Raw genomic sequence first — 24,871 nt, 5'->3', positions numbered from 1 at the left:
GAACTAAAAGAGCGACACACATGTTTTTGACATTACAGAACACAACACAAATCGTCACGCAGGAAGATAGTTAACTCTTTGTTTACTCTACAAGAGACCTTTAAAAAACAAGGTGTGTGGGGTCGCCGGAAGCGCAGCGGGCGTGCGCGCGATCCCACGTATTGAGGCTCAGTCCTCTCGCGCGCGCGCGGCCCGGGTTCGCGTCCGGCCTGTGGCCCATTTCCCGCATGTCTCTCCCCACTCTCTCCCCCTTTCCGACTCTATCCACTGTCCTCCCTCTATAATAAAGGCATAAAACGCCAAAAATAAATCTTTAAAAAAAAAAAACAAGGTGTGGCTTATATACTGGATTTTATGCTAAATTAAACATGCCTGCCGTTGTTGGCCTGTGGACCTTTTCATCTGTTCTCCAAGTGCAGTATCCAATCCAACCCAACTTTATTTGTTTAGCGCTGACGAAAGTGTTGTACAGTAAAATAAAATACATAACAGCTCACATGAGATTAAAAAAAAAAAAATCTTCATACAAAATAGATCAAAAGGCATAAAACATGAAATACAAAATAGATCAATTAAAAGGCATAAAACATGAGTCAAGGTACACAGTAAAAAAAATACAAAATAAATAAATAATATCCACGTCCGAGCGAATCTCCAGCACAGCTGGAAACACAGTCACACTACAAGGTTCCTAACTAAAACCAGACAATGTAATGCATTCAAATGTCAAATAGATGGAAATAAACTAATTTGTGTCCACAATCCAATTTGTGGTGACGGAACATCACCTTCATAAAATGTTGTCCACAAGAAGTCATTTACATCTCAAAGTGTGAGCTTTTTTATGACTCTTTGAAGCGTTGGCATTTACCTCATTAAATATTGAAGTCCACATAACGTGTTAACTCCACACCTAAGGGCTGCATTAGCCACTTGCATTTGGATGCAAATGATTTTTTGCCAACACAGCAAAAGAGCTGCTTATAAAATTGGCAGAGGAAACACTTTCCATTGAAAAACAGAATAAACAATTCCTCTAGTGTAGAGAGACAGGCTTCACAGCCGATAAAGTTGAGAAGTGAGGAGGGATTATCTAGTGAATAATAAACTGGGTGCTTTGCTGCTAGAGGTGTTGTTGCAGGTTGTTGCTTATGATAATAAACGTGACTTCGGCAGTTCAATGCATGGCAGGGAATGAAACCGACCAATTAAATGGCAACACAGATCAGACCCAACATGAAAGCCCCCAGCTTTATGTGCTGTAGGTTCCCCTACAGGTCTGACCAGTGGAGATATGGACTCCACAGGGTCGAATGAGGACAGGAAAGACTGGTCTGAAATAAAGCATCAGAGAGAGGAGCGCACGTCTGGATCACTTGTGCACCGGTTTGCTTTTTCTCCCAAACCTCGAAGATAAAGTCTGAGTGATGTCACACATCTGTTACTGTAGGGGGCTATTAGTTTGCGTGCTGAAAATACTGTCTCAACCTAACTTTCAGTCAGCCTAACTAAAGGCTGGAAGCTAATTAGACCGATTTTAAGCCTCTTGAAAAACCATGACATCATACCCACCTATCAATCAGGTCAGGTATGCACCTTATAGTGAATATTGCTTATCCTTTGTGAAGAGTTATTAAAGAATTCATCCCTCCGCACAGTGTGTGTGGATCCAGACATGAGCTAATTAGACCTGGTTGAATAATAAATGCAGTTTGAAGTTTTTATTTTATCATCGTCTAACATATTGTATGGCGCACAGGCTTTATATGACACCATAAGTAAAAATGTTTCAGTATCAGTATATTCACTGTCACGAAACAAAAAGAGAAAAGAAAAAAGCAAGACAAACCCGAATTAAACAAAATGTCTCGTCTAAAATTAGCAAGCTTCAACACAAACAATATTCTTCTTGATAGATTTAAAAGGTAAAAAAAGAGGCATCCTCATTCATTTCACTCAGCTTCTTGACCACATGAAAACACATCGGCCTATATTTTAAGTTTTGGAATAAAAATCTTGCGCCATCGTTAAAAAATGTGAAGAATTCAGATGACTACCAATCATCTCATATGTATTCCAGGTACTCAGGACTGTATTTTAATGGCTGCCATCTCTGCCCTAATTCTGGTAAAAAATACATTTCTGGCCCTGCATTGCACACATTGTACGGGGGGGGGAATTATTTCATAACTCATCCATTTAGGTTTGATCAAAGATAGAAGTTATTCACATTCAGGCCTTTGACCTACCTGGCTGACGAGCGTGCGTGCACAGTGTATCTGTTTGTCAGTAGACTCAAAGCCTGCCAAAGCTCCAGCTCTTTGCCTGTCTTGAATAGCATACTTACATTTAGACAGGATTTCAAAGAGCCCCTTTGATGACAAATGGGTAACTTCACTCATCATCATAATTCTAAATTATTATACTAAATTCAAAATAATAAAATGATCAGCTCTTTTTTTTTTTTTTTTTTTGACCAATGTGTAAAATGTGCTATTCAGTTACCAATTCAATGAATTGGTAACCAACTCAAATTCTCTGATAATTGTAATGATTCATGGTGAAGGTAAAATCAAATTTCTGATATTTCTGATTTTTTGGGTTTTTTTTGGAAAAGTCACGGATTTGCTGTCCTTTGACAATCGTGATTAATCGTTGATGATTAAGCTCAGATCCTTGACAACTTCAGACTGCTCTCTTGCAATATCTCACTCATTGATGGGTGCCATAGTAACTAGATTGTTATACATAAGTGTTGTTGATAAAAGGTGACTCTGCTTCTCTCAGAAGTAATTCTACTCCAACAAACTGGCTTCTGTGCAAAGATCCTGAGTGAATGCTTCAGCAGGTAACCATAGTGACAAAAGCATCGGCTGGATTGGTAAATGATAGGTTTCTGACAAATGCCACCATGCTGCTTCCCCCTCTGGTACTAACTCTCTACTTGTTCTCTCTTGATCTGAATTGGGTACTACATTATTAGATATCTACAAAGGAGAATTGATTCCACCGTGTGTTGTGGCCTTTGTTTCACCACGAGCAAACTTGCACCCTCAAGCGAACACACGTTTTTGCGGTCTGACTAACTCTCGCCCTAATTAGCCACAAATCACTGAGTGCATTTGAAAATCATCACTAAGCTTACCTATAAAGAACACCAATAAAAATGAGCAGGTCTTCGATTAAAGCATTTAAAGCCCATATGTAGAGTGGGGCAGTAGGGTGCATTAAGTGATTGTACTGGATTTCTATTGACATTACGCTATGAAGAAAGAGCAATGCACCCACATCTACACAATGCTGCATCCATGAACTATGAGGGCCAAGGTTCCTTTGCTAAATGTGTCTGTAGTGTTATACTCTGCCTATTAATTGAGCCATTCAGTTTTACTTTTCAAGGTTCAGAAAAAAAAAATATTCAAAAAGGGCTTAAATCCTATAAAACTCTTTAATAATAGCTTATTATAGCAATATCTTGACGAGGTTATATTAGAATAGTTCAGTAGATAGAGTCAGAAATCTGGGAGACAGAGTGGAATGACGTGGGTAAGGAGCCACAGGTTGGACTTGAACCCGGGCTACCCTCTTGAAAGAATACAGCCAATGAACATGGATCATATGCACCAACCACTACACTGCTGGCGCTCCTGAATTATGAACATTTTAATTGTCACTGTGATATGTATGAAACACAACAAGAGCAATGTTGCGTTCAAGTTGAGTGATCATATTGTCTATGTTATACTGTATATCTTTTCCCACACGGTTTACATCTACCTACCTCTACAGGTTGAACATCAATCTTATCCATATCGGCATCGAGCCCTATTTTTAACAGCACTATAAATCAAATACATCTCTGTGAATTTTAAAAATGTATCACATCCAAATTTTTCCTCACTATAGGCGATACAACTTCTACAATTCAAATAAAAACTCAAGCTGTGAGATGGATCAGAACCCCTTTTTTTATTCATCGTGTTTTCTAAATTTGAGTTCAACAATCTAATATTTAAAGCTGCATCGTTCCCCATCAGGATCATCTACTATACAATCTCTAAGACTGACACGTTTGTTGTGAACTACAGACACATCTTTTTTTTTTTTTTTTTTTCTTGCATGAGCCATGACAATGATGAAAATATATCACACACACTGTTCATTTAGCGGTTGTGTGTGTTTCACGGCTCACCCATGCAGCATGTGGTGTGTGAGTCAGACAAATAGAACGCATGCGTTTAGGGACTACAGCTTCAGACTTTGGAGGGAACACGGCGCTCTGTGACAAAGGTTGTTTGGCTGCATATTACCAACAGCTGATACCTGCATCCGAACTACTCAGAAGGTGAGACGACACAGAGGAAAGTCGAAGCATTGTTTAAAACAAAGGCACCATACTATTATACATGTATTTATCTTCCCACAATTTCTCAGCTTGGGATCAATAAAGTACATCCATCCATCCATACGCAATAAAATATCATCACTTTTCCCATTTCTGTGTTCAAGTCTGTGACAAAAAAGTAGCTTTTTTTTATCTGTTTTTTTTTTTGTGCAGCAGATCGATCCTTTGATTATAGTGGTCATAGATAGCATAGATATTCAAGTGTACGTCCTTGAAATCTGTTGTTTTAATCAAGTTCATGCTAAAATACATTTTTACCGTACTATATCATTTAAGTTCCCTGTTAAGTGGCAAACTTCACTTTTTTAAAGTCACAGTTTATTGCCTTTAATTCCTGTTAATTGCCATTAATTCACAAAATTCCCGGAATTTTGCAAGCCTAATGTTTGTTACAAATTGATCATCTTCGTGATATTGCACAATGTTATTGCAGTTTGAGGATCCTCCGATCATGTTTAGTTAACATGGATATACACAGTTACATTAGTGCTTTAACATTGAACCGTGCAGAGTCATTTCTCTCTTTCTAAGACCTGTCCACAACAAACTACAAGGACACAACAGGTCAGTTATGAATGTGAGTCAGATAAAATACCATTACAAGAAGCAGGCTGTAAGTGTGCTGCCTGACACGTGTGAGCTGTCACCCATGATTTAATACCTTTGCTAAAAAAAAAACGCATTAAAACTGTGTTGCATTTCAGTTCAGACGGTTCACTTTTCCAGAGTTTAACGTCTACAACAGAAAAGGCTGATTGTCCAAATGAGGTTTTGTACATTGGGATGCGAGATTAACCGCTGAATAAAGCCTGTTTGTTGACTCATGATGTCTTGTAACTAATTCATCAAACAGCGAAGGGGCTGGACTAGGCAAGCATGTTTTTAAATGTATTGGAGATTGCAGTATCCAATGAAGCTTTCAAAGCTAAACACATTATGTTTCTCTAATACACGTGTTGGCTAAGTGCAGAGAACATCCTCTTCATGCTTTTCACTACAGTCTCAAAATAAACAAAAAAAACAAGATGAGTCAGAGCAATACTAGGGTAATCAATAGGTCTCAAGCAGGTTTTCAAATAGCGTACCTGAATAACCTTGACTTTGGCTCCCTTTTAGAGCCCTCTGAAATCCTATTGACCTATCAAATCTATGTACAGTCTGTGTGAGAGTATTACTTATCAAATAACAGTGCCACTTAACGGCCTGTTAGCTGAGAGGTAGACATGTACACATAGCCTCATTCCCTCAATCTTCAAATGCCGAGGATATCTCTGACTATTTGATTAATGCGGCAGCTGGGAGCGAGATCTAATTGTAAACGCAGGATAAACACTTACTGGGAGAAAGGAAACGGTGCAAATCAGACCACTCCCTGGAGTATTGAGGAAGGAAATTGGTTTAAAGGATGAGACACAGGCTTGAGTACCAATGCAGAGCCCTGTCATCCCTCTCTTACTCTCTCTATCTAACCTTTGCCACCCCACTGCAGCACCTTTGATTCGAATTTCCACTAAAAATTGTCAATGTGACACAGCTCTTTTTCTTTTTCCTCCCCTCTATATTAGCTATGCTCATCCTGCAAGCACAAAGTCAGATCCTTGGATCTGATAGTAACTGATGACTTGAGAAGATATAAATCACACTTGAATTGCAGCCCTGACATGTCAGCCATTAAAATACAGTGTGGGGTACCTGGAATACATATGAGATGATTGGTAGTCGGCAATGCTGTATAACACTAGCGGATTACCTTATGCAAAGGTGTTCAACTGAATGTTTAATATCTTGGTCTGTTTAAAAAGCTGTCAGGATGTATTTCAAGTAAAGCAGGTGGGAATATCACGGAGGAATCTTAACACGGATAAATATATATATATATATATATATATATATATATGAAGGCAGCTCTTCCAGGGTGTTCCAGAAATCACTTCCACAGAAGAAAGCTGATCGAACAAGTCCAGCTCAAGAAAGTGGATTTAGGTGTTTGCAAATAATCCACTGGCCTTGACTGAAGACAACACAGTGCCACGAGGGGAAAACCTGATAGCCACAAATCACTCCAGCCAAAAGTCAATTAAAGAGCAGGCTAAAAAAAAGCATTTTACATCTAATTACATCACACAAATCGTCCCAGACAGCACACACACACACACACACACACACACACGTATGTTCACCACAGCCATTTACTTGCAATGCTATGCCTGTGGCCTTACAGTATTAAGCTAGCATTGCAAAAGGAGTTTTTAACATAATTACCTCTGTCCGTACCTCTGCTGATTCCATTACTTTTTACTTCTTTTTCTGGGATTCCTTGGAAGCTGATTATAAAAGTGACTTCAAATGAAAAGATAGTGCTTTTTTTTAGGTTGGCACCAGTTCAGTGGATTACATAGCATCCAACTCTACAACGTTTTCAGACTCACAGCCCCAGGGATAAGTACCCTGGACCTACACTCACATTAGAAAGAGGTGATTTTAGGATTAGTTTTTATGTAACAGGTCTCAGATGCCAAGCTATGAATAGGCTAAGGTATGAAATTGTGTTCAGCGAGGCAACCATGTAAGCAGATTAGGTGTTTCCAAGTGTAAGGCCCTGTATCCACCTTGCGTTTTTTTTTCCTGGGCAGAAAAGCGCTGGCTGTGCACTCTGGAGTACTTGGATGAAGCGCCTGTGCGATGAGAGCAACAAAAAAAAAAACTCCAAACAAAACAGCCTCTTAAAAATGTCTGGTGCGAGACCGAGACTTCTCTCTTCTTTACTGTAGCCTGTAATTTAATTCCTTATAATTTTTTCCTTGACTGTGCTCCAGATGTTTGCCCTTCTGAATTGTCTGGATGATGAGCTCAGTAATCATGCTGCCCCGCTATCACACCTTTGAACGATCCACAGACAAATAAGAATCAGCTTTCTTGACCAGGTATGCTGAACACACAAGTGGTTTAGACTCTGCTCTCTTACAAAAAAAGGGGGATTATCATATAATAAAAGAGCTCTGTCGAAAAGTTGAGAAATTTTCAACTTGAAGCACGTTCATGAGTTTTGTGTTTCTGCATTGAAATACTAGTTTACCTTAAAAAACTATGTTGGCAGCGCTGCATGCATTACTGGCCCCCTTCATGACTCATTCGTACAAACTCTATTATTATAACAATCAATATTAATCTATACGATCCAATCTAATTGATGACAGACAAAACATTTAACCTACTGTCATCTCTATGACATGCCTTCTTTTAATAGAAATACCACAGCATACCTGATAGACATTTTCCGCCCAGCTGTGCCTCAAGCTAACCTTCAAACATGCCGGTGGTGAGGGGGGAGAACAGCAAGCTGCCAACATAAAGAAAGATACACATTCTGATTTCCTCTTATACCACGGTCATCTACGATCCTCTATGGATAAAAAGTATTTCTCAAAAAAGTATCTCTACCCACAGCTGAAGTGTGGCAAGAACCAAAAAACTGTTACCCAAGAAAGCGAGGTGTGTATTGAACAGTAGGCGGACCGCATTGTTGCAAGACTAAAATGAACTCCATGCTACTTTTACACAGCTCGAGGAGGTATTAAGGGCTATCATAGTGTAGAAACACAGTAGATTCAAGTCCACGTTGGTGTATTTACACCAACGTGGACAGGAAACCGGATCATTATTTAATGATGATGTGGAAAAGGTACAAAACGTTTTGTGCTTCAAATGACTGTAATTTACAATCAAACGGGGTGAAACAGGAACATGCATGGTTTAATATGCACATGTACATAATTCAAAGGTAATAAATAATGATCAGAAGCATTTAAATGTGGCACTTCTGTTCTTTGTTCTTTTTGATACTAAAAAAGGTTGTTTAGTCAAAACGCTCAGAAAGGCTTCAGCGCATCATTGTCAAAACATACCTTTATGTGAAATGTAACTGATTGCTTGAAATGGATAGGAAATTGATCGCCGGCCGGTGAATCAAGTCGAAGCAAAAACAAATCGTGGCAGAATTTTTGCTATCAGCAAATAATGCATCGCTGTACTAATAATAAACATTATTAATATTGTATCGTGATAAAACTGGTGATATTCAACCCTAATAAACTCCACAGTCACCAAAAACTAAAATAGTCAATTTATCGTTTTGTTTTGCCGTGTGGCTAATTATGTTTCTATCTCCTCTAATTACATGAGTTGCCCCGATTAATCTTCTATCATAGAGATATTGATTAGTGTCAACCGTATTGCTTGAACTCATTTGAAACTGTAGTCTTTCAATCTTATTGTTTCCCTCTTGTTGGACAATAAAAATAAAAAAAAAGACTTCATGTTCTGCAGCACTCAGCCTGTATAGTTGTGGCTGTAGGGGACGAGAGGTTTTTTACACTGCTCTGAGAAAAACTGTTTTACGTGAAGGTGTCCCTATTAATGAAGCCTTGGAAAGGTCAGACCTGAAAGGTCAGGGGAACTTTTGGAAGACCTTCAAACCAGATTAAGAAACGACATTTTCACATCTTAACTTGGAGCTCTGCTCATGTGACAGACCATGACCGGATAACTCTTTTAATTTGGTATCTTTTACATCTGAAACCACCCGTCGAATTCTTCTACAACAAAGTAATGCAACAAATACAAGATTGATTGTGTGGTGATTTTGTCGGCCCTGGAGAGCACTGAAGCCACGTGCCATCTCTGAGTGTCCATCTGGACTCACTGGACTCTTGGACCCTGTTCAAAGCTTCTGACATTTTACTGAGGGCTACCTTATCGTCTGCATGGTGTGGTTCACTGGTCGTTCAAGCCAGTCAACTTTAACATTTATACTCATACAGAGCATACTCTGTCTACCCAAGACACCCACCTTGTCAGTCCAGCAGCCTGCGCGACTTCATTGCCAATTCTCTCTCACTTGGTTCAGTTGTAAGACTTCAGAAGGATCCCTGTTCCTGTGTTTATGCACAGCACCCAGCCCACCCTTTCCTCAACAACCCGCTCTCGCTCCCTGCCTCTCCCAGCCCCACTCTAATTTTAAAATAATGGAAATCTCCCCTTATTGATTAAACTGTCACACTTGACCACTTTGATTGATAAAACTTCATTCAAACATGTCATCCTACCGCGGCACTTTGAGTGACAAGGCATGGGGTAAGGAGGGTTTGCGCGAGGGGCTGTTCAGTGCTGTCACCTCTGCATCATATCTGCATCCATACGCCGGCTTACAGCAAGCCCCAGGTTCAGAGGACAGGGAAAACAGCCGTCTTCTTACATGCCATGAGACTCCACTTCTCTCTGTAGAGACCAGCTGATTTACAGAGGCGTGTTCGTCTGGGGACACTGTGGTGGGACCTGGCCAAGTCGTAACCTCTGAAGCCGACCCAATTAACAGCCTGGTTCAAAAAACAAAACTGGTCTGATTACCTCGTGTCTCTATCAGCACACACTGCACAGAGGCTGAATTTTGTTGAGAACCTCATCCCTTTTGAGTTTAACCAGGATAAGCGTTATCCATCATAAGTGGCGTACCTGACCTTATTGACAAGCTGGCGCTGAGTAACTGTGTGTCAGGAGGCTCAAAGCCTGTCTCAACTCTACCTCTTATAGGCTGTCTTCAGGTTGACTGAAAGTTACATGGAGACAGTGTTCCCAGTATGGCGACCGCCAATGGGCCATCCAAAGCCCCCTTCAGTCACAAACAGGTGACATCACTCAGGCTTCGTCCACGACCATTTACTAATGTCCTCGCCCTAATCCTCGATATGCACCCACATTATATTATAGTCTGGTTTTTCCTCCCAGCAACACGTTCTCTGACAGCACTGCATGCGTAAAACATGATGTTTTGGCCTATGATGATACATCAAATCAAATATAGAATAAATTGAATAACAAATGACACTCTGAGCTTGTTTAATAAACAGTGTTTCCCACACATAGACGATACCTGGGTCGCCTAAGTGGCCTATATTTCCAACCTGTTATTATTTAATTTTTTAATCATTTATAATATTCCTGCCTGCACGAGAGAGAGAGAGAGAGAGAGAGAGAGAGAGAGAGAGAGAGAGAGAGAGAGAGAGAGAGAGAGAGAGAGAGAGAGAGAGAGAGAGAGCGAGCAAGGGAAAGCGGGGGAGCAAGTGCAGATGCATGCAAAGACTTCACGGCTCTGTCGCACCACTGACTTCCTTTCTTCGGGCCGTTCTGACTGCAAACAGTATGAAACGACTTGACGGTCACAGGGACCGTGCACGCTGTCCACACCGTGCTCGCCCATGAAGCGTCAGGTTTGACAACAGAAATCCCTGTTGCCGCTGATGCACGTCTGCAGGTGCGAGTAACAGTGTGTCTCTGTCGTACCCAGCAGCGTTAGCCTGTGGGTTCGGGATGGCCACCTGCAACGCTTCTCCCAACTCAACCAGCTTTGATTGTATGTTTGTTAAAAAAAACCTCCAATGTTTCTGTGGAGGGTCCAGCATTGTTGCAACACTGATAAAAGGATGTAAAATGAGATGTTCTTGATATTTCAAATCGAGAACAATTTTTCTTGGTCAAGCAAATCCTAAGTGACCAATAAATCGATCGTCAATGAGTTGTTACCATACCCACCATTTACAGTCTATCGGTCTTGCTTTAAAAGGTGGGGGGTGAATTTAGCTACACTAAATCCTCTTTTTGAACCTAAATAAGGAATAATTGTCGGTTCATATCTTGATGGGGAAATTAAACACTAAACCATTTTAAAGCCTAACCCTACTGAAGAAGTACAGTATGCTTCCCAAAGACAGACAAACAAGCAATGTCATGTGTCTGTCACCCATAACATAATGCCTTCTTTATTAAAATACTGTGGATGATTTGTATGTGACACAAAAACACTAACACGGTTAAAAAAAAAAAAAATCAGTTTGGGCGATGAATTTTTTGCACCCTCGCCATATACACCTGTGAGTCTAAAAGTTCATTTCAGAACCTGGCTGGCTACTTGTTTGTAATTTTGTTTGTCGTGTCCCCTTCTTAAAACACAGGCGTCACACACTACACCATCACAAAGCACTGAAACACATGGGAGATTTATCATTATCATTGAATGATTTGTGAGACTGGTATAGTACCGCTTCTCTCTACAGGCAGACTCATTCAAAGCTCCATGGATATATTAACATTGAAGGGAACAGATTTACTCTTAATGTGGCCACTCTTAATAATCGGCAGGGGTATGGTTTACACAGAGATGAAGTTTAAGAATCACATTTTAAAATCCCATTCATTGTCATGCTCTTTTTTTTAATGTTAAATTGATCATTATGAATCTACAGTCCTTGAATTTAGGCCACAAGCCTAAATATCCCTGATGAGTATTTCTCTATCAGGAGATCTGCAGAGGAACTTTTCTTTCCTTATGTAAAGATGAGAGCGTGATAGCAATTCATTTTAAAAACACAAGCTCAGTCAAGTTGTTAGGACCCATTTTAAGATACACAGCAGTGATGAGGATTCAGCAGTGTTCAGACTCTTCTCCGAAACAGTAATACAAGCCCTGCGTTCAGTGATTAGCTGTGTAGAGCAATTTGACACGAGCACCAGAGAGCGTCCCAATCTGCGTCACAACTGCACGATCAACAAGAGTTGTGAATGGACTCCAGACAGCACGATCATTAAAGGGCTCCGACTCAAAATGCATGCACACAACAAGCACTAAGTCCATTGACGTCGACTTCTCTGTTGAATTAACTCAAAAACATCAACACCGAAAAAAGGCGTGACAACAGGAACAATAAAAGAAAGTTCAACTCACAGAGGTGATGTTTCCATCTTCGCAGTCACAGGTGCCCTTGCAGGTAATGTTGGTGTTTCTTTCAAAGGTGAGCCAGTCTCTTGTTATGCAGCTTGCTTTTCCCTTTTGTTTGTAAATATCCACTCAGTATGACATTTAAGTACCAACAAAACATTTGACTGAGCGCGTCGCAGGCCTCGTCCATCATGTCAGTGAGCCCAACGCGGAAATCACTTCTGCCAAGCATAGTGGCCTTTCTTAGATGTCCCTGTTCTTTGACAGTGCACTCCAACCTGCGGGCATTTTTTTATTTGTATCTGTGTAAGTTTCTGTAATTTTCAATTCTCCCTCTCTCTTTAACAACACCTAGAAGCAAAATGAGCTTGCAAACATAGTCGTGGCTGACAGGCCGGAAGACAAGCTCCCCGCCAACATGTTATCTAAATTAAAATGACTGTAAATTAGCTTTATTTGAAGGTTAAAGCTTATTTATCTTGACTTTTTGCACTTTGTTTCATCTAAAATGATTTCTCCAGGCTCATTCATTTTGCGTAGTAAAAAAAAAAAAAAAAGGTTGACGCACTTTTGGCGCGCATGCTCACTCGACGACAGCGCTGTCTTGGGGGGGAGAGAGAGAAAAGAAGATGTGCACCTCAATGTATCCATGCTTTGTCATATTCCTGCCCTTTTTTTCTTTTGATCTGTTGAAAGTCTTTATGTAGAAGTCCATTCTGTATTTGCAAAAGTATGTTCTGCAGCCACCTCTTCTAAAAGGCCTTTCACTTTGACCTATAACAACCCATCTCTTTACAAATGGAGCTCATACTTTTACTTTTGAGGGTTTGTTAGAATGAAAAAAAACTGTAAGTGAGATTCTGGAAATCTTGTGATCAACTACTGCTTTATTTCTCTGCATGTGTTCATAATACATATTCTTTTAAAACTTAAGAACTATGACTCTTAAATGGATGGAGATTAGGTAAATGGGTAATCAGTCATCACACACCAGGTCCACGCAGTGAAGCTGTCCTGCATGAATAAAAAAAGGGAACGTCTTCACAATCGTGACTCATACTGGCTCTGTTGTGCGATTACTACGGCACTTAAGGAAAAATAGACCATTTTCTGCTGCATACAGAGTTCAGATATATTTATCTTCATGTTGTGCACTTTCTTTGGTCTCCTAATGCATTTTTTCCACAAAGTAATGTGAAAAAAAAAGATCACCAGAAGAATGTGTTTGATGTTAAAAGCTGCACTTATTTTCTTTTTGCAGAGAAAATAAACCACAACAGCAGAGGAACCCAATTGTAATAGTAACAACAGCATGCTGTATATGACCCTCAAGTCAGTAATGCACACTTTATAGAGGGGATGTATACATGATATAATGCTTTAATTATGTACGGCAGCATATTTAGGGATGTGTGGAACCTCATTTTATCTTTGAAAGCAAAAAACGACCCTGAAGGGCTTTTTTTTTTTTTTAGCACTTCTCGTACTAAACCTCGTCTCTACATCATAAATCTGGTACAATACAAAAGAGGCATGTGAGGACAATGGGGGTTCAAGGGAGGGGAAAATAGCTTCAGTGTGCTAGAAAGAAAACAAGAACAAATCCATTGTTATTTTGTTTGTTTATTTAGATATAAAGCAGGCACATGAATACAAGAAACTTGTGCACTAATAAGTCAGCTCTCAATAACAAAAATCCACAGCAATGTAGTCTGATATCACCCAAGATTCAAAATCCAAAGTCAAATACAGAAAAAAAAGGAAAATAGTGAGGAAAACAAACTTAATGAAAAACACTCTGGAAATGCTTGATTCTACAGTAAATAAAAAATCGTCCAATAACCCATCATGCCCGTCCTGTAGTAATTTACAGGTGTCAAGAGCAGCAGAATTTCAAAGCCTTGCTGTATACCAGTGCATCACTCTGCAGGACGATACCACACGACTGCTGCACAGAGCAACTAAATCACCACTGCTGTTACCTGAACAAAAAAAAATATGTTTAACATTAAAGCTGCAACACCTGGCAACACCTTGTTTCTAGTTTTTAGAAAGATTGTTCACAAGTTCAACATCGATTAGTTTTCAAGCCCAAAGATAAGGAAGGAGTTGAAATCCTCTCTCTAAAGCTGTGCAAAGGAAACATATTGATCCCTCAGTTTGGAGCCGTTCTTAGATCGTGAAGGTGTTTGGTCACGTTGTCAGTTAATGAAGCTTCGTCAGCTTGAGGACGTCTGAAAGGGTCGACTCATTGTTCGGCCCCTCCCGACTCTCTCACTCTAAAGGAGTTGGGGTTTTATTTACAAAGTGTGACTCATTGCAGATGCCAAGGTACCAATTATCGCAGCAAACAGAGGGCTGGTGAGTCACTTTTGGTTTGCCAATAAGTGAACATCCAAAAAACTGAAATATAACTTGACATGCTTAAATTATGAAGAAATGGCCTTTGTCAGACAATTTATTAAAGTAGGTATACAATGAGCGTCACTCAGCTCTGAAAGTAGTGTTGAAGATCAGTTTAAACTTTTTCTTTTAGTGGCATAACAAGTATAAAGTTATAAAAGTACAGGCACACATGGACATATATTGACTTTGGTTACTAAAGTTAAACCAAACATAATAAAAAAATCTTACCAGTTAGCCCAGCACATCCAAATGAACAACTCAGTCATGACTCAGGTTAAAATAAGGCAGTTGAGATTTTGCATAGTTGATATTCTCAGAACAGAAAGGGATCGAACGTTTGACTGGAAAACACCAGAGACCCCCGCTGTCATTAACGACACAACTGGAGAGAAAATCAAAAGCCTCTTGGAATTAGTTGTGATGATGCGTGTGAAACCCACTCCTCGTTCTCACACAGACATGGAAACAAACAGAGAATGCCTTATGTCCAGTTGATTTCCCTCGGACCGCTTCTTAAGAGACGTTTAAGAAGCAGACTAGATCAAACGTGAACTCGTGGAATACAAAAGAGTCTGTGAAGGAATATAATTGGTCAAACAGACAAGCCGTCTATGCAAAAATGGAACAAACATGATAAACCTCTCTTTTTTTTTTTTTGATAGAGTGAAAAGCGTTATCTTTATATAAACTCATTGGTCAATCTGTGTGTGTGTTGTCTTGACTCAGAAAACAGGGCCGTCTAGATGCTATCCATGGCTTTAAACTCGCTGAGAGCCTGCACCGGGTTCACGTGCTTCTTTTGAGAGGATCTCTTGACGCGGTTGGTTTGGCCGTCGTCCTGCTTCTCTCTCTTCACCAGAGGCTTCTTCTCAGGCGCTTTCATCCTCCAGGAGATGGCCGGCATATTGAGGGCCTCCATGTTTTTGTTCTTCTGGTACTTGGTGGAGGCCACGTAGGACGCCTTGACGGTGGACACCACAGTGTTCATGAGGTTCTTGGCGGCCTGGATGAGGGACATGGCGCTGTCCAACTGAGCACGCGGAAGAGTCGGGAGAGAGAAGAACAGAGAGAACGTTTAGCTTTGTAGAGCTGTCAAAGCAAAGATGTTGCCTTAATTCACATCTATTTTTAAACCAGGAAATGATCTACTTCTATCTAATGCTAGAATCCAAACACACGTGTTGAGACTTAAGTGTTTGCACAAAAGAACCAACAACCTTTCTGAGTTTTCCCTGCCCACAAACAGATGGGAGAATTTTTTGAATATGGGAAAAGGTCACACTAATTTAATTGCCACACTTTAATAGCCTCAGAGGCTCCGGTGACACTTGACTGGATGTGTTCGAGGCATTGGCTCATTTCACCCCTAAAGAAAGGAGGGAAGAATTCATTAGTTCCTGCACACAGAGGCTGTTGCTTTTAATTAATTTGACTGGCAAGTAATAGGTTAATTAATGCTTGAATAGGGTCTGTAAACATTTGCCTTTTACAGCGTTATCTTAAGTAGTAAAAAGGTTGGAGAACATTTGGGCTACATTAGTCCTCGCTTGCAGAGAAAGGCCATTATTTCTGTTATCTGTTCAGTCATTATGAAGTATAGGCTGCAAATTAGAGTGCAGAGAATGAATCATAAACTAATGACAGCCAACCACCAATGCCTCAAGGTATTAGTATTTTTCATTTATTTGGACATCAGCAGATAATAAAACTTTAGAAAAGTCAATGAATTCTATTGATTTAATGATCTTTGTGAGCTGGAAATTAAAGCTAATCTGTCAGCATTTATTTGTACACAAATGCAGTTCTGTTAACAATCAGCGTTTTGTTTTTATCCTTAAGGCTTTTTAACATTTTTGCATTTTCTTAATGTTAGTGTTTCCAAACCTGCACTGTTTGCATGAGTGCTCTTCCTCTCTCTCTCTCACCACCCTCTGCTTCCTCTGAACCTGCCATCTATGACGACTGCTCTCCGCAGTCCATCAAAAATAGTTACAGACCAAATAAAAAGGATTTCATTTAACGCCCCACATCAACTGCTCCACTACTCTTTAGGTACTGTGGGGCCTGTTGCACAAAGGGGTCGGTAAAGCTTTGACAGCGTTGCCATGTTTTATGTCGTGTTGAACTCACCCCGGAGACGACCAGCTCTCCTCCCAGGTTCTGCACCTCAGCCTTGACTTTGCTGCAGATGTTCAGCTGGTGGCAGTACAGGGCAATCCGCTGCAGGTAGGCGAGCAGGTCCTGCTTACAGGTCGAGTCTGGGCACTGTGAGACAGAGAGAGAGAGAGAGAGACAACTTATGTCAACTAATGTACACATGAGTGAGTAAAAGAAGGAGTAACAGGTTGGTAGTTTTAATACTACCTGCCTGCAGGTCGAACAATGAATCAATTTTTGCCAGTGGAGTCATTTGCTGGCACTACTCAATCTGAATATTGATGTGATTCCACAGAGGCGATGATCTCGCACTTTATCAACATGAGTTAGTAGCAGTGTGACAGGTAAAGTAGACACCCACATTAGGAACGTACTCAGAGCCAAAATGACAAACGCACGCCCACAACCTGCTAGATTGATAACCCATCTTTCACAGGGTTAGGCACCATCAAGTCACACAGAATGCAAATTCTATTAACAGCCCAACACGGTCGTCAATCGCTCTCAGGGTTGGCCGTCATCCTGTGAAGTGTTTTTGGGAAGCAATTAAAAAAAAAAAAAAAGGAAGTGCTGAAAAGGTTGATGTTAAACTTGGACAACAAGTCTTAACGTCACTGATCTCAGCTGTCAGTACAGGTGGGAATCTCAATGTTGGAAAGCACAAACAATGTGGAAATCAATTCTATGAAGGCTGCGTGACTCATTTTTGTTTCAGATTAATCTGTCAGTTACTTTCTAGAATTTTTTTTTGTATTCGTTTTGAATTCTTTAAAACATCTGAAGTTCAGAAAATGTAGACGAGTGTTTTTCACAGCATAAGATAAAATCCTCAGTGTCTTTGGCGGGGGAAAAAAAAAAAAATCATTTCAGCTTACCATTTTAGAAAATAAAATAATTATTTACAAAGATACTTGAAGCAATGAATCCTTTAATGAACAAACCAAAAATGTTTGGGCAAACATTTTTAAGGCTTCAGGTTCCATCCATAAATCAAAAGGCTAATTATTCACTCTTGCTAGGTATAATCTATACTTTCAAAAGTGAGCGAGGAACACAGAGCAAACTATACTGAAGACATAAAAAACATCAACCTCTCCAAATCCAATGAATGATCAGAAAACCCACTTCAGAGTGACAGTCTGTGACCACATGCATCTCATCTAGCATGGAGTACTTCATCTCATCATAATGACATCTGGCTTCTACCTTGAACACAACATCTATACCCTTACTCGGTTGCTGAATAAGCCCCCTGCCAGCATGGTAATTAGGCCACACAACTCTTTTTAGCTGCACATCAAGTGAAGGACACAACACCCTGCTGGCATGCTGATGCTTTACATCAGAGCGTCTGACATGATCATGACATGGGGCGACTGCTCTTTGTGAAAGGTAACCAGAGGCTGGCAGCATTTTACCTCGACTACAGAACAAACTGTTCCTGTGATAAACATCCGAGTGACCGTGTGACAGAGTGGCCGAGGAGTGAGACGCGGCTGAAACATCAGGATGTGCAGGTGCTGAGCTCCCTGGAGGAGGAGGAGTCTGGCAGCTGTTCATCCTGAGCGTTCGTGCGTGCGTGCGTGTGTGGGGAAAGGTGAATGGGAGGTAATAGCAACCAATATTTAATTGATGGGATGTGTAGGATGGAGCTGGTGAGGTCAGTGATGAGGCGTGCGAGTGTTTGCACGAGTCTTCACTAAATGAAGAGGATTTAGTCAGGCAATAAGTGAGCAGCCATTTATTAATGAGTGTCATTATTGAAATGAACTTAGTCAAAGAAGGTGAAGGAAACCCCTCTCTTCTTCTCGCAAAGTTTTTGGAACACGTCCGACGGTGACATGTCTGATCCTCGTGAGCACGGAAGTATCCCTGGTGAGAGTGTGCTGAGCGCGTCACGGACTGTAACACACCGACAGCCCAGCATGCATGTATTTACACCATCCCAGCCAGCACTACTCCGCTCCTTCATTCACGGCAGACAGCAGAGTCATGTGGTGCAATAGCAGAACAAGGACACCAAGCGCTTTCCTCTCCCTGTGTTCAGACAGCCGCCCTATCTGCATACATAAATACTCATCAAAACAAATAAAACCGAGGCTGTTACACTGCCGTCTTTCCACAGTCACAGCACTATAGATGTCCTGTGACAATATTAATGAAATGGAGTCTTTTCTCACCACCGTCCCCTCCTGATTTATCGAAAATGGGCTAAGTGGAGAGGAGGGAAATGTAAGAGTTGACATTCTATTAAAGAAGAGTATGCAAGAGGAGATGAGGAGAGAAAGGGCTGGAGGGGATGATCATCATACAGGAGAGGACTGATACACGGCTGAGAGACTGGATAAAAGAGAAGAGGGAGGAAAGGTTAAAAAAGGGAAAAAAAAGGAGGCAAGAAGAAGAAAAATAAGTAGCTGGAGAAAGGAGGATGAATAGAGAGCCAGAGGGAGAACAGTATGGAGGAGTAAATAAGGGGGAGAAATCCAACAGGGGAATGTGAACACAGACAGGAGGACTCAACTGTAGATGGGGGGGGGGGGTAAAAAGTAAAAAATAGTGTGGATGTGCGAGTGTGTGCATAGACACTTGGATGCAAAAGCAAAGTCCTGGGATGAGGCTGAATGCAGCAGCCATGCTAATGAGGGCTCGGGGAAGTATTGAGACGGCTGAGAGTGCGGTGCTGTGAAAGCATCACTTGTGCTCATACTCAGCTCAGCTGCTGGCTTCACTCGGCACTCAGGAAACTCAGCGAGGCTGCTCCGACTGTGACATGTGAATGTATAAGCTGCACAGAGAAGAGACCGAAACACCTTGGATTGTTTTGGCAATCCAAACGGATTCCCTGTGTGAGATATGCTCGACGGTTATCACAAGATGATCTCTGCGAATTCACTAATTAGAGGAGCTCACCGGCTCCATTCACTGTGCTGTATGAGTGAGAAAACAAAGCACGTGTGGGACATAAGAAATATTTGTCTCTCACTAATGAATATGAATTGATTGAACTGCATTAATTCCCAAGGTTTGAGGGTTTTTAACAAAACAAGACATTAAATTAGCATAAAACATAAAAACCGGGGAAAAAATAAAAGCATTAAATCACATTAATTAATCATAACAGCAGTCACCATAGTAACGTTTCTTGATTACCTTTATATTTAAGTACCATCTTTAACCCTCACTCCGCTACTAATGAGAGCACTAAACAAAGAGAGGAGCACTCCAGACTTCCTCGCAGAGTTTGTGATACGTTTTCAAGGCAAACTCATGGAAACGGTGAGTCACCAGCTTTCAACAGCAGCCAGCAGTACACGGAGAAATGTCAATGAGTCTTGTGGAGTTGTTCCTCGTCTCCTCACTACTGGCTCCAAGAGCCTTTTCAGAATAAAGAAAGGTGAGACATCCAAGTTGGATGAAAGAGAATCGCTGATCATTGTTCTAATTCTTAATTGTTTTCTCTTTAAAGTAACCACGGCTTGCATGACTTTCGCCTTGTTCCATATTCATGAGGGTCTCACTTTATAAGTGTGTGGGCAGCGCTCTCTTGATGTTGAATTGCTTAGCATTTAAGCTGTTGCTCAAGAGGAGGTTCACAGCAGACTCTCGCACAAAAGCAGGAAAAAAATAAAAAATCTTTCCCTTCAAACCAACTGACAGCACGCAAATGACACAATAAGAATAAGAGAGGAGGATGTTTAACAGAAGGCTTTCACTGTGGCCTGTGTTGGGTAACGTCCATGATATAAATGATGATCAGGAAGGTCAGGTCCCATTATTGGAAATGCCATGCAGTTCTTGCTGAATTCCATTATCCAGAGGAGAGACAGTCTCAGAGTCACTGTGCTGCTGCCCGGCATTGACCTTTCAGGACGCATCACCCAGAGGAAATGCCAATTTCAAATATTTACTGACACCGCAGCATTCTAATGTTGCTGCTGCCAGCAACCTGTTGGGGAGTGCTACAGGGCTGTGAGCACAGAGGTGCTTTTCTGATATGCTTCCTATAGTGAGTAAATTAGTACTTTCCCCACTGTCATGTCTAAGTGTGATGGCTGGTGTGTCTTTGTCGGGTGTGTTCATTGGGACTTTGCCTGTTGCTTTAACTTGACAGTTTTCCTCGTTTCCTGGAGTCACAGAAAATACGGCTGGAAAGCTAAAAAAAATAAAAATGCATTTGTTTCTGAAACGTACCCACAAGACTGCCTCAAATATATGAATCATACTGAAACACGTAGTTCTCTTGTTTAAGTTAATAGACAATTTTAATGAAAGACATCGTTTGAGGGAAGCTTTATGATGTTAGAAAACAAACAACCTTTCAACAGCAAGCTCTTTAAAGCGGTGTGTGGTAAAGGGATGTCGAATAATTAGCTGAGAAAGGACCTTCAGGACAACAAGTCACTGGGACACTTCATCTGCCGTGACATCTCTAAACTGCCAGGAGCGCAGCAGGGATCAGAGACGTATACGGAAGGTTACTGCCACTGGGAATAGCAGTGCACCTGAAATCTATGGGAAAACTGAAAGAGATCTAGAAGACAAAGCACTGCAAAGAGCATGCAGGAGGAAACTGGAGTAGAATATAAGGCTACACTGCAACAGCAAATGATTAAATTGTCTGGAATCTGTGGACATTGAAAAAAAGAAGGAAAGAAGAGAAAAATACACTGCTCAAAAACATTAGGATAAACTTAAATCACACATCATACCACAATGATAAAACCCATTGAGGGTTGGATTCTTCTCATGTTGTGACTCAGACGCGTGGATGGCCTCTGTGTGCCTGTATGAACTCCTGACAACGTCTGGCATTCCCGTGATGAGTTGGCAGATTGTGTGCTGGAGGATCTCCTCCCAGCCTTGAAGTACTGGGCTCCTGGACAGCCGAGTGCACCAATACCTAATGTCCCATAGGTGCTGAACTGGATTTCAGGTCAGGGGAACTAGAGGGCCAGTCAACGACATGAAAGCCGTCGTCATCCAGGAACCATCAACACGCTGTGTCCAGACGTTGTCCTTCACCAGGAACAACCCACTGAACCGGCATTTAGGCCTCACAGTCACTCGGAGGATTTCACAAAGCAGTCATGCTGGACGATGTTACAGGCAGCATAACATTCGACATTGTATCTCCAGACTCTTTCATGCCTATCACTCATGCTTTGTGTGAACATGCTCTCATCTGGGAGAAGAGATCGGGGCGCCCGCGGCAGACCTGCAAATTTTGGCGATGCCAATCAAGCTTCAAGATGCTGGACTGTGAGCACAGGTCCCACTCCAGGAAAATTGAGCCCTCGCGCCATCCTTACGGAGTCTTTTTTTTTTTTTTTTTCGGAGAGTTTGGTCACAAACAAACACCAGAAACCTGCTGGAGATCATTTTGTAGAGCTCTGGCAGCGCTCATCCTGTTCTTCCAAACAAACAAATGAAAAAAAGGTTGATGCTCTTCTGCAAATACAAAACTATTCTCTTTAGGGGGTTGTCTTGCTTTTTGCTTTTCCTTCCATTGCACCAGTTCTCTCTTTCCTATGTACCACATAGGGAAACTGATTGAATCACTTGTGCTTCCTACATACTGATATACATGAGGTTTAACTTTGTTGATGTCATACTGTGATTGATTTTTTGATCAATGTATTTATTGTATAAAGTGATTTTAAAGTGGGACAAGACTAATCACAGAAATATGAGAGGGCTTTAGAAGAAGAGCTTTTACATGTAAACAAATCAGACTCATCAAGTTAACATGCTTCATTATTAATATGGTGGACAATAGATGGCATCTGTCTGCTGCTGTTTGCCTCTGGATAAACGTGACCGACCTATATCAGTCAAGATGTTTTGATAACCAGATTTTTTTTTTTTCCATCTGCTTAAAATAGGATCTAAATGTGTTTGAGGCCGATTCAATCACACAGCCAATTGGAAATGTTAATGTGACATTGAAGCTGACAGGGCGTCTGAGTGTGACAGCAGAACATCAAGCTGGGGGCGAGCCAAAAAGACCGTCTCTGGAGGTGACCACAGGGACCAATTATAAGGCTCTCATCCATTTTTTATGTTCACGCTGCACCTGTCACTGAGGCATTTTACTCGTCCACTTGAAAGCAAAACGGATATTTTAGCAAAGTAAATCTGTGACACAAGAGCAAAGTAAAAAAAAAAAAACATGTTTGTTCAAACATTTATAATGTTTCTGTTTCCTGTTCAGACTGACTTTTTTTTTTACGAGGACATTTTACTCCTTTTCGGCTCACTTGATAAAGAAATGCTTAAAATCCTTAGGTTTGGAATAAAGTCTTTACCTAAGAACTTCAAACCTAAAATATGAATTCAAGCTAGTCATTTAAATACTTAACCATTCTGAATTGTGGCTGTAATATCAAAAAAGAAAAAAGAAAAAAGAAGAAAAAAATCACAGCAGGAAGTCTGAATGTTTTCATTTTTCAGTCTCGTTCTAGGCCAAATGATCTCTGCAAGGCATTCAGGACTGACTTAAAACATTTAATAATGAAATCAGTTGGCAAATTGCTTTTTTAAAACAACCAATTGGGAGCTGATATACAGTATTTTCCAAGCAGCAGGTGTGCTTTACTCGCTTGGGTTTAACTGCAGTTGGCTGAGGGCTGACCCTTGAACTGCTGAGCTGAGAATTTGTGGACTCCCTGGGAGATTTTGCTTCTCCACTGCAGTAGGTAATTTACAACCCTGTCTGCTGTAAAGCGTCTCAGGCCAGGGCCGGGATTAGACTGTGACCAGCAACAGAGCCCTTGGATCACCATAAATCTCTACTGATTGAATGCAAATTGGAAAAGTACACTATGTATGTCAGTATACATCATGAGAATAAAGCTTGCACGGACACAGCTTGTACATGCCCATTCTCTACATATGCAAGCCTGATTTTATGTGCATGTGTTTGTATGTCCAAGTGTTTGTGTGGTGAGCAGGCAAGCAGCAGAAATTTATGGGCTACATAGTGGCTAACACATTTACATTATAAATCTCAATTACATAGCATTATTTGTTTACCAGCCGGCTCAGATGGAATTCTCATAAGGTGCCCTGCAGAGGAGGGTCATAAATTCTTAATAAACTGCAGTGCAGACCTTTGTACGGCACTGACCTAAATCCTGCAGCTCATCGCTGCGCTACACTCATTTCTTTAAAATTTAATGAAGCTCTATTACACGTATTTAACTGTTTTCAGAAACTCCAAAGTAGACCGTGTCCACCTGCACGCCCCTCTGTTAAAAACAATCCTCACGAACCAAAACACTCCTTGACACGGTTTCTGCAGAGGAAAATGTGGGGTGAGATGCTGTGCTGCTATCAGTCTGGGACCATCTGCCAATGTGTTTTATAAGAGGAGTAAACCCTCAAAGGCCCTACAGGCCAGAGGCACAGAGCGCAAGTGATTAATATGCCGAGGTTAATGAGCAGTCCCAGCATTGCCTTTGCTCTCTGTCTGCTGTCAGTATGTGTGCAGCTTGGTGTTGAATCACATTCCTACTGCTGCCAGAGTATGGAGACCCTCCCAACGTGCCATGCCTTTGCTTTAAGTGGGCCTGTGGCGTCTCCTGCTTTGTTAGGAGTTATAGCCCTAAATATAAACTGCCTGTGTAAATAAATAAATTTAAAAAACTGCCACCTGGCAATTATACCACTAATTAAAAGGCGAAGCACTCTTAATGGATTCATCTCTCAAGAGGGATGTTCCTCTCTGCACAAATACACTCCCCCCGTTTTTTTCTTCTTCTACCTCTTCCATCTCTCCATCATTCTCTTCTCCTCGACCCCATGCCTATCCCTGGCAGCACTGACTGATCTTATAGGGGTGAGTGTCGCCTGGACTGCTCGTGTTTTTGGTCTCAGCTGAGAGAGAAAGGCTAAGAGGGACAGCTGGATGGGTTCAGAGGCTGGAGGGGTCCTCACTACTGGCAAAGACTTCTGTTCCAACAGCCAAAGCTCTTCATTTATTCATACTCTGAGTGCTTCGACACCCAAAACCCAATAACAGTGTACACACACACACACACACACACATACGTAAACATACATATACACAACTAAAATGATAAAGAACCCAGTACTTAGAAGCAGTTGAGGATGGGAGAATAAAATAATCCCTC

The 24,871-nt window shown here is 41.1% G+C and overlaps 1 protein-coding gene across 2 annotated transcripts in view; it reads right to left on the bottom strand.

Annotated features, from left to right (window-relative positions):
* Positions 1-13,779: 13,779 nt before the first annotated feature.
* ctnna1 (catenin (cadherin-associated protein), alpha 1) overlaps positions 13,780-24,871 on the bottom strand; it is a 74,627-nt gene continuing 63,535 nt past the window's right edge. For both annotated transcript variants that reach the window (XM_079353086.1, XM_079353087.1), the window contains exons 17-18: positions 16,713-16,847; positions 13,780-15,612 (exon numbers count right to left, since the gene is read on the bottom strand). In XM_079353086.1, coding sequence (XP_079209212.1) covers positions 15,322-15,612; positions 16,713-16,847 — 426 coding nt within the window. In that variant the 3' untranslated portion in view covers positions 13,780-15,321. The remainder of the gene's footprint in view (positions 15,613-16,712; positions 16,848-24,871) is intronic.

Source organism: Symphodus melops (genome assembly GCF_947650265.1).
Source record: "Symphodus melops genome assembly, chromosome: 9".
NCBI classification, from domain to species: Eukaryota; Metazoa; Chordata; class Actinopteri; order Labriformes; family Labridae; genus Symphodus; species Symphodus melops.
The sequence above is the reverse complement of the archived record's forward strand: the minus strand, read 5'-3'. Positions and strand labels throughout refer to the sequence as shown.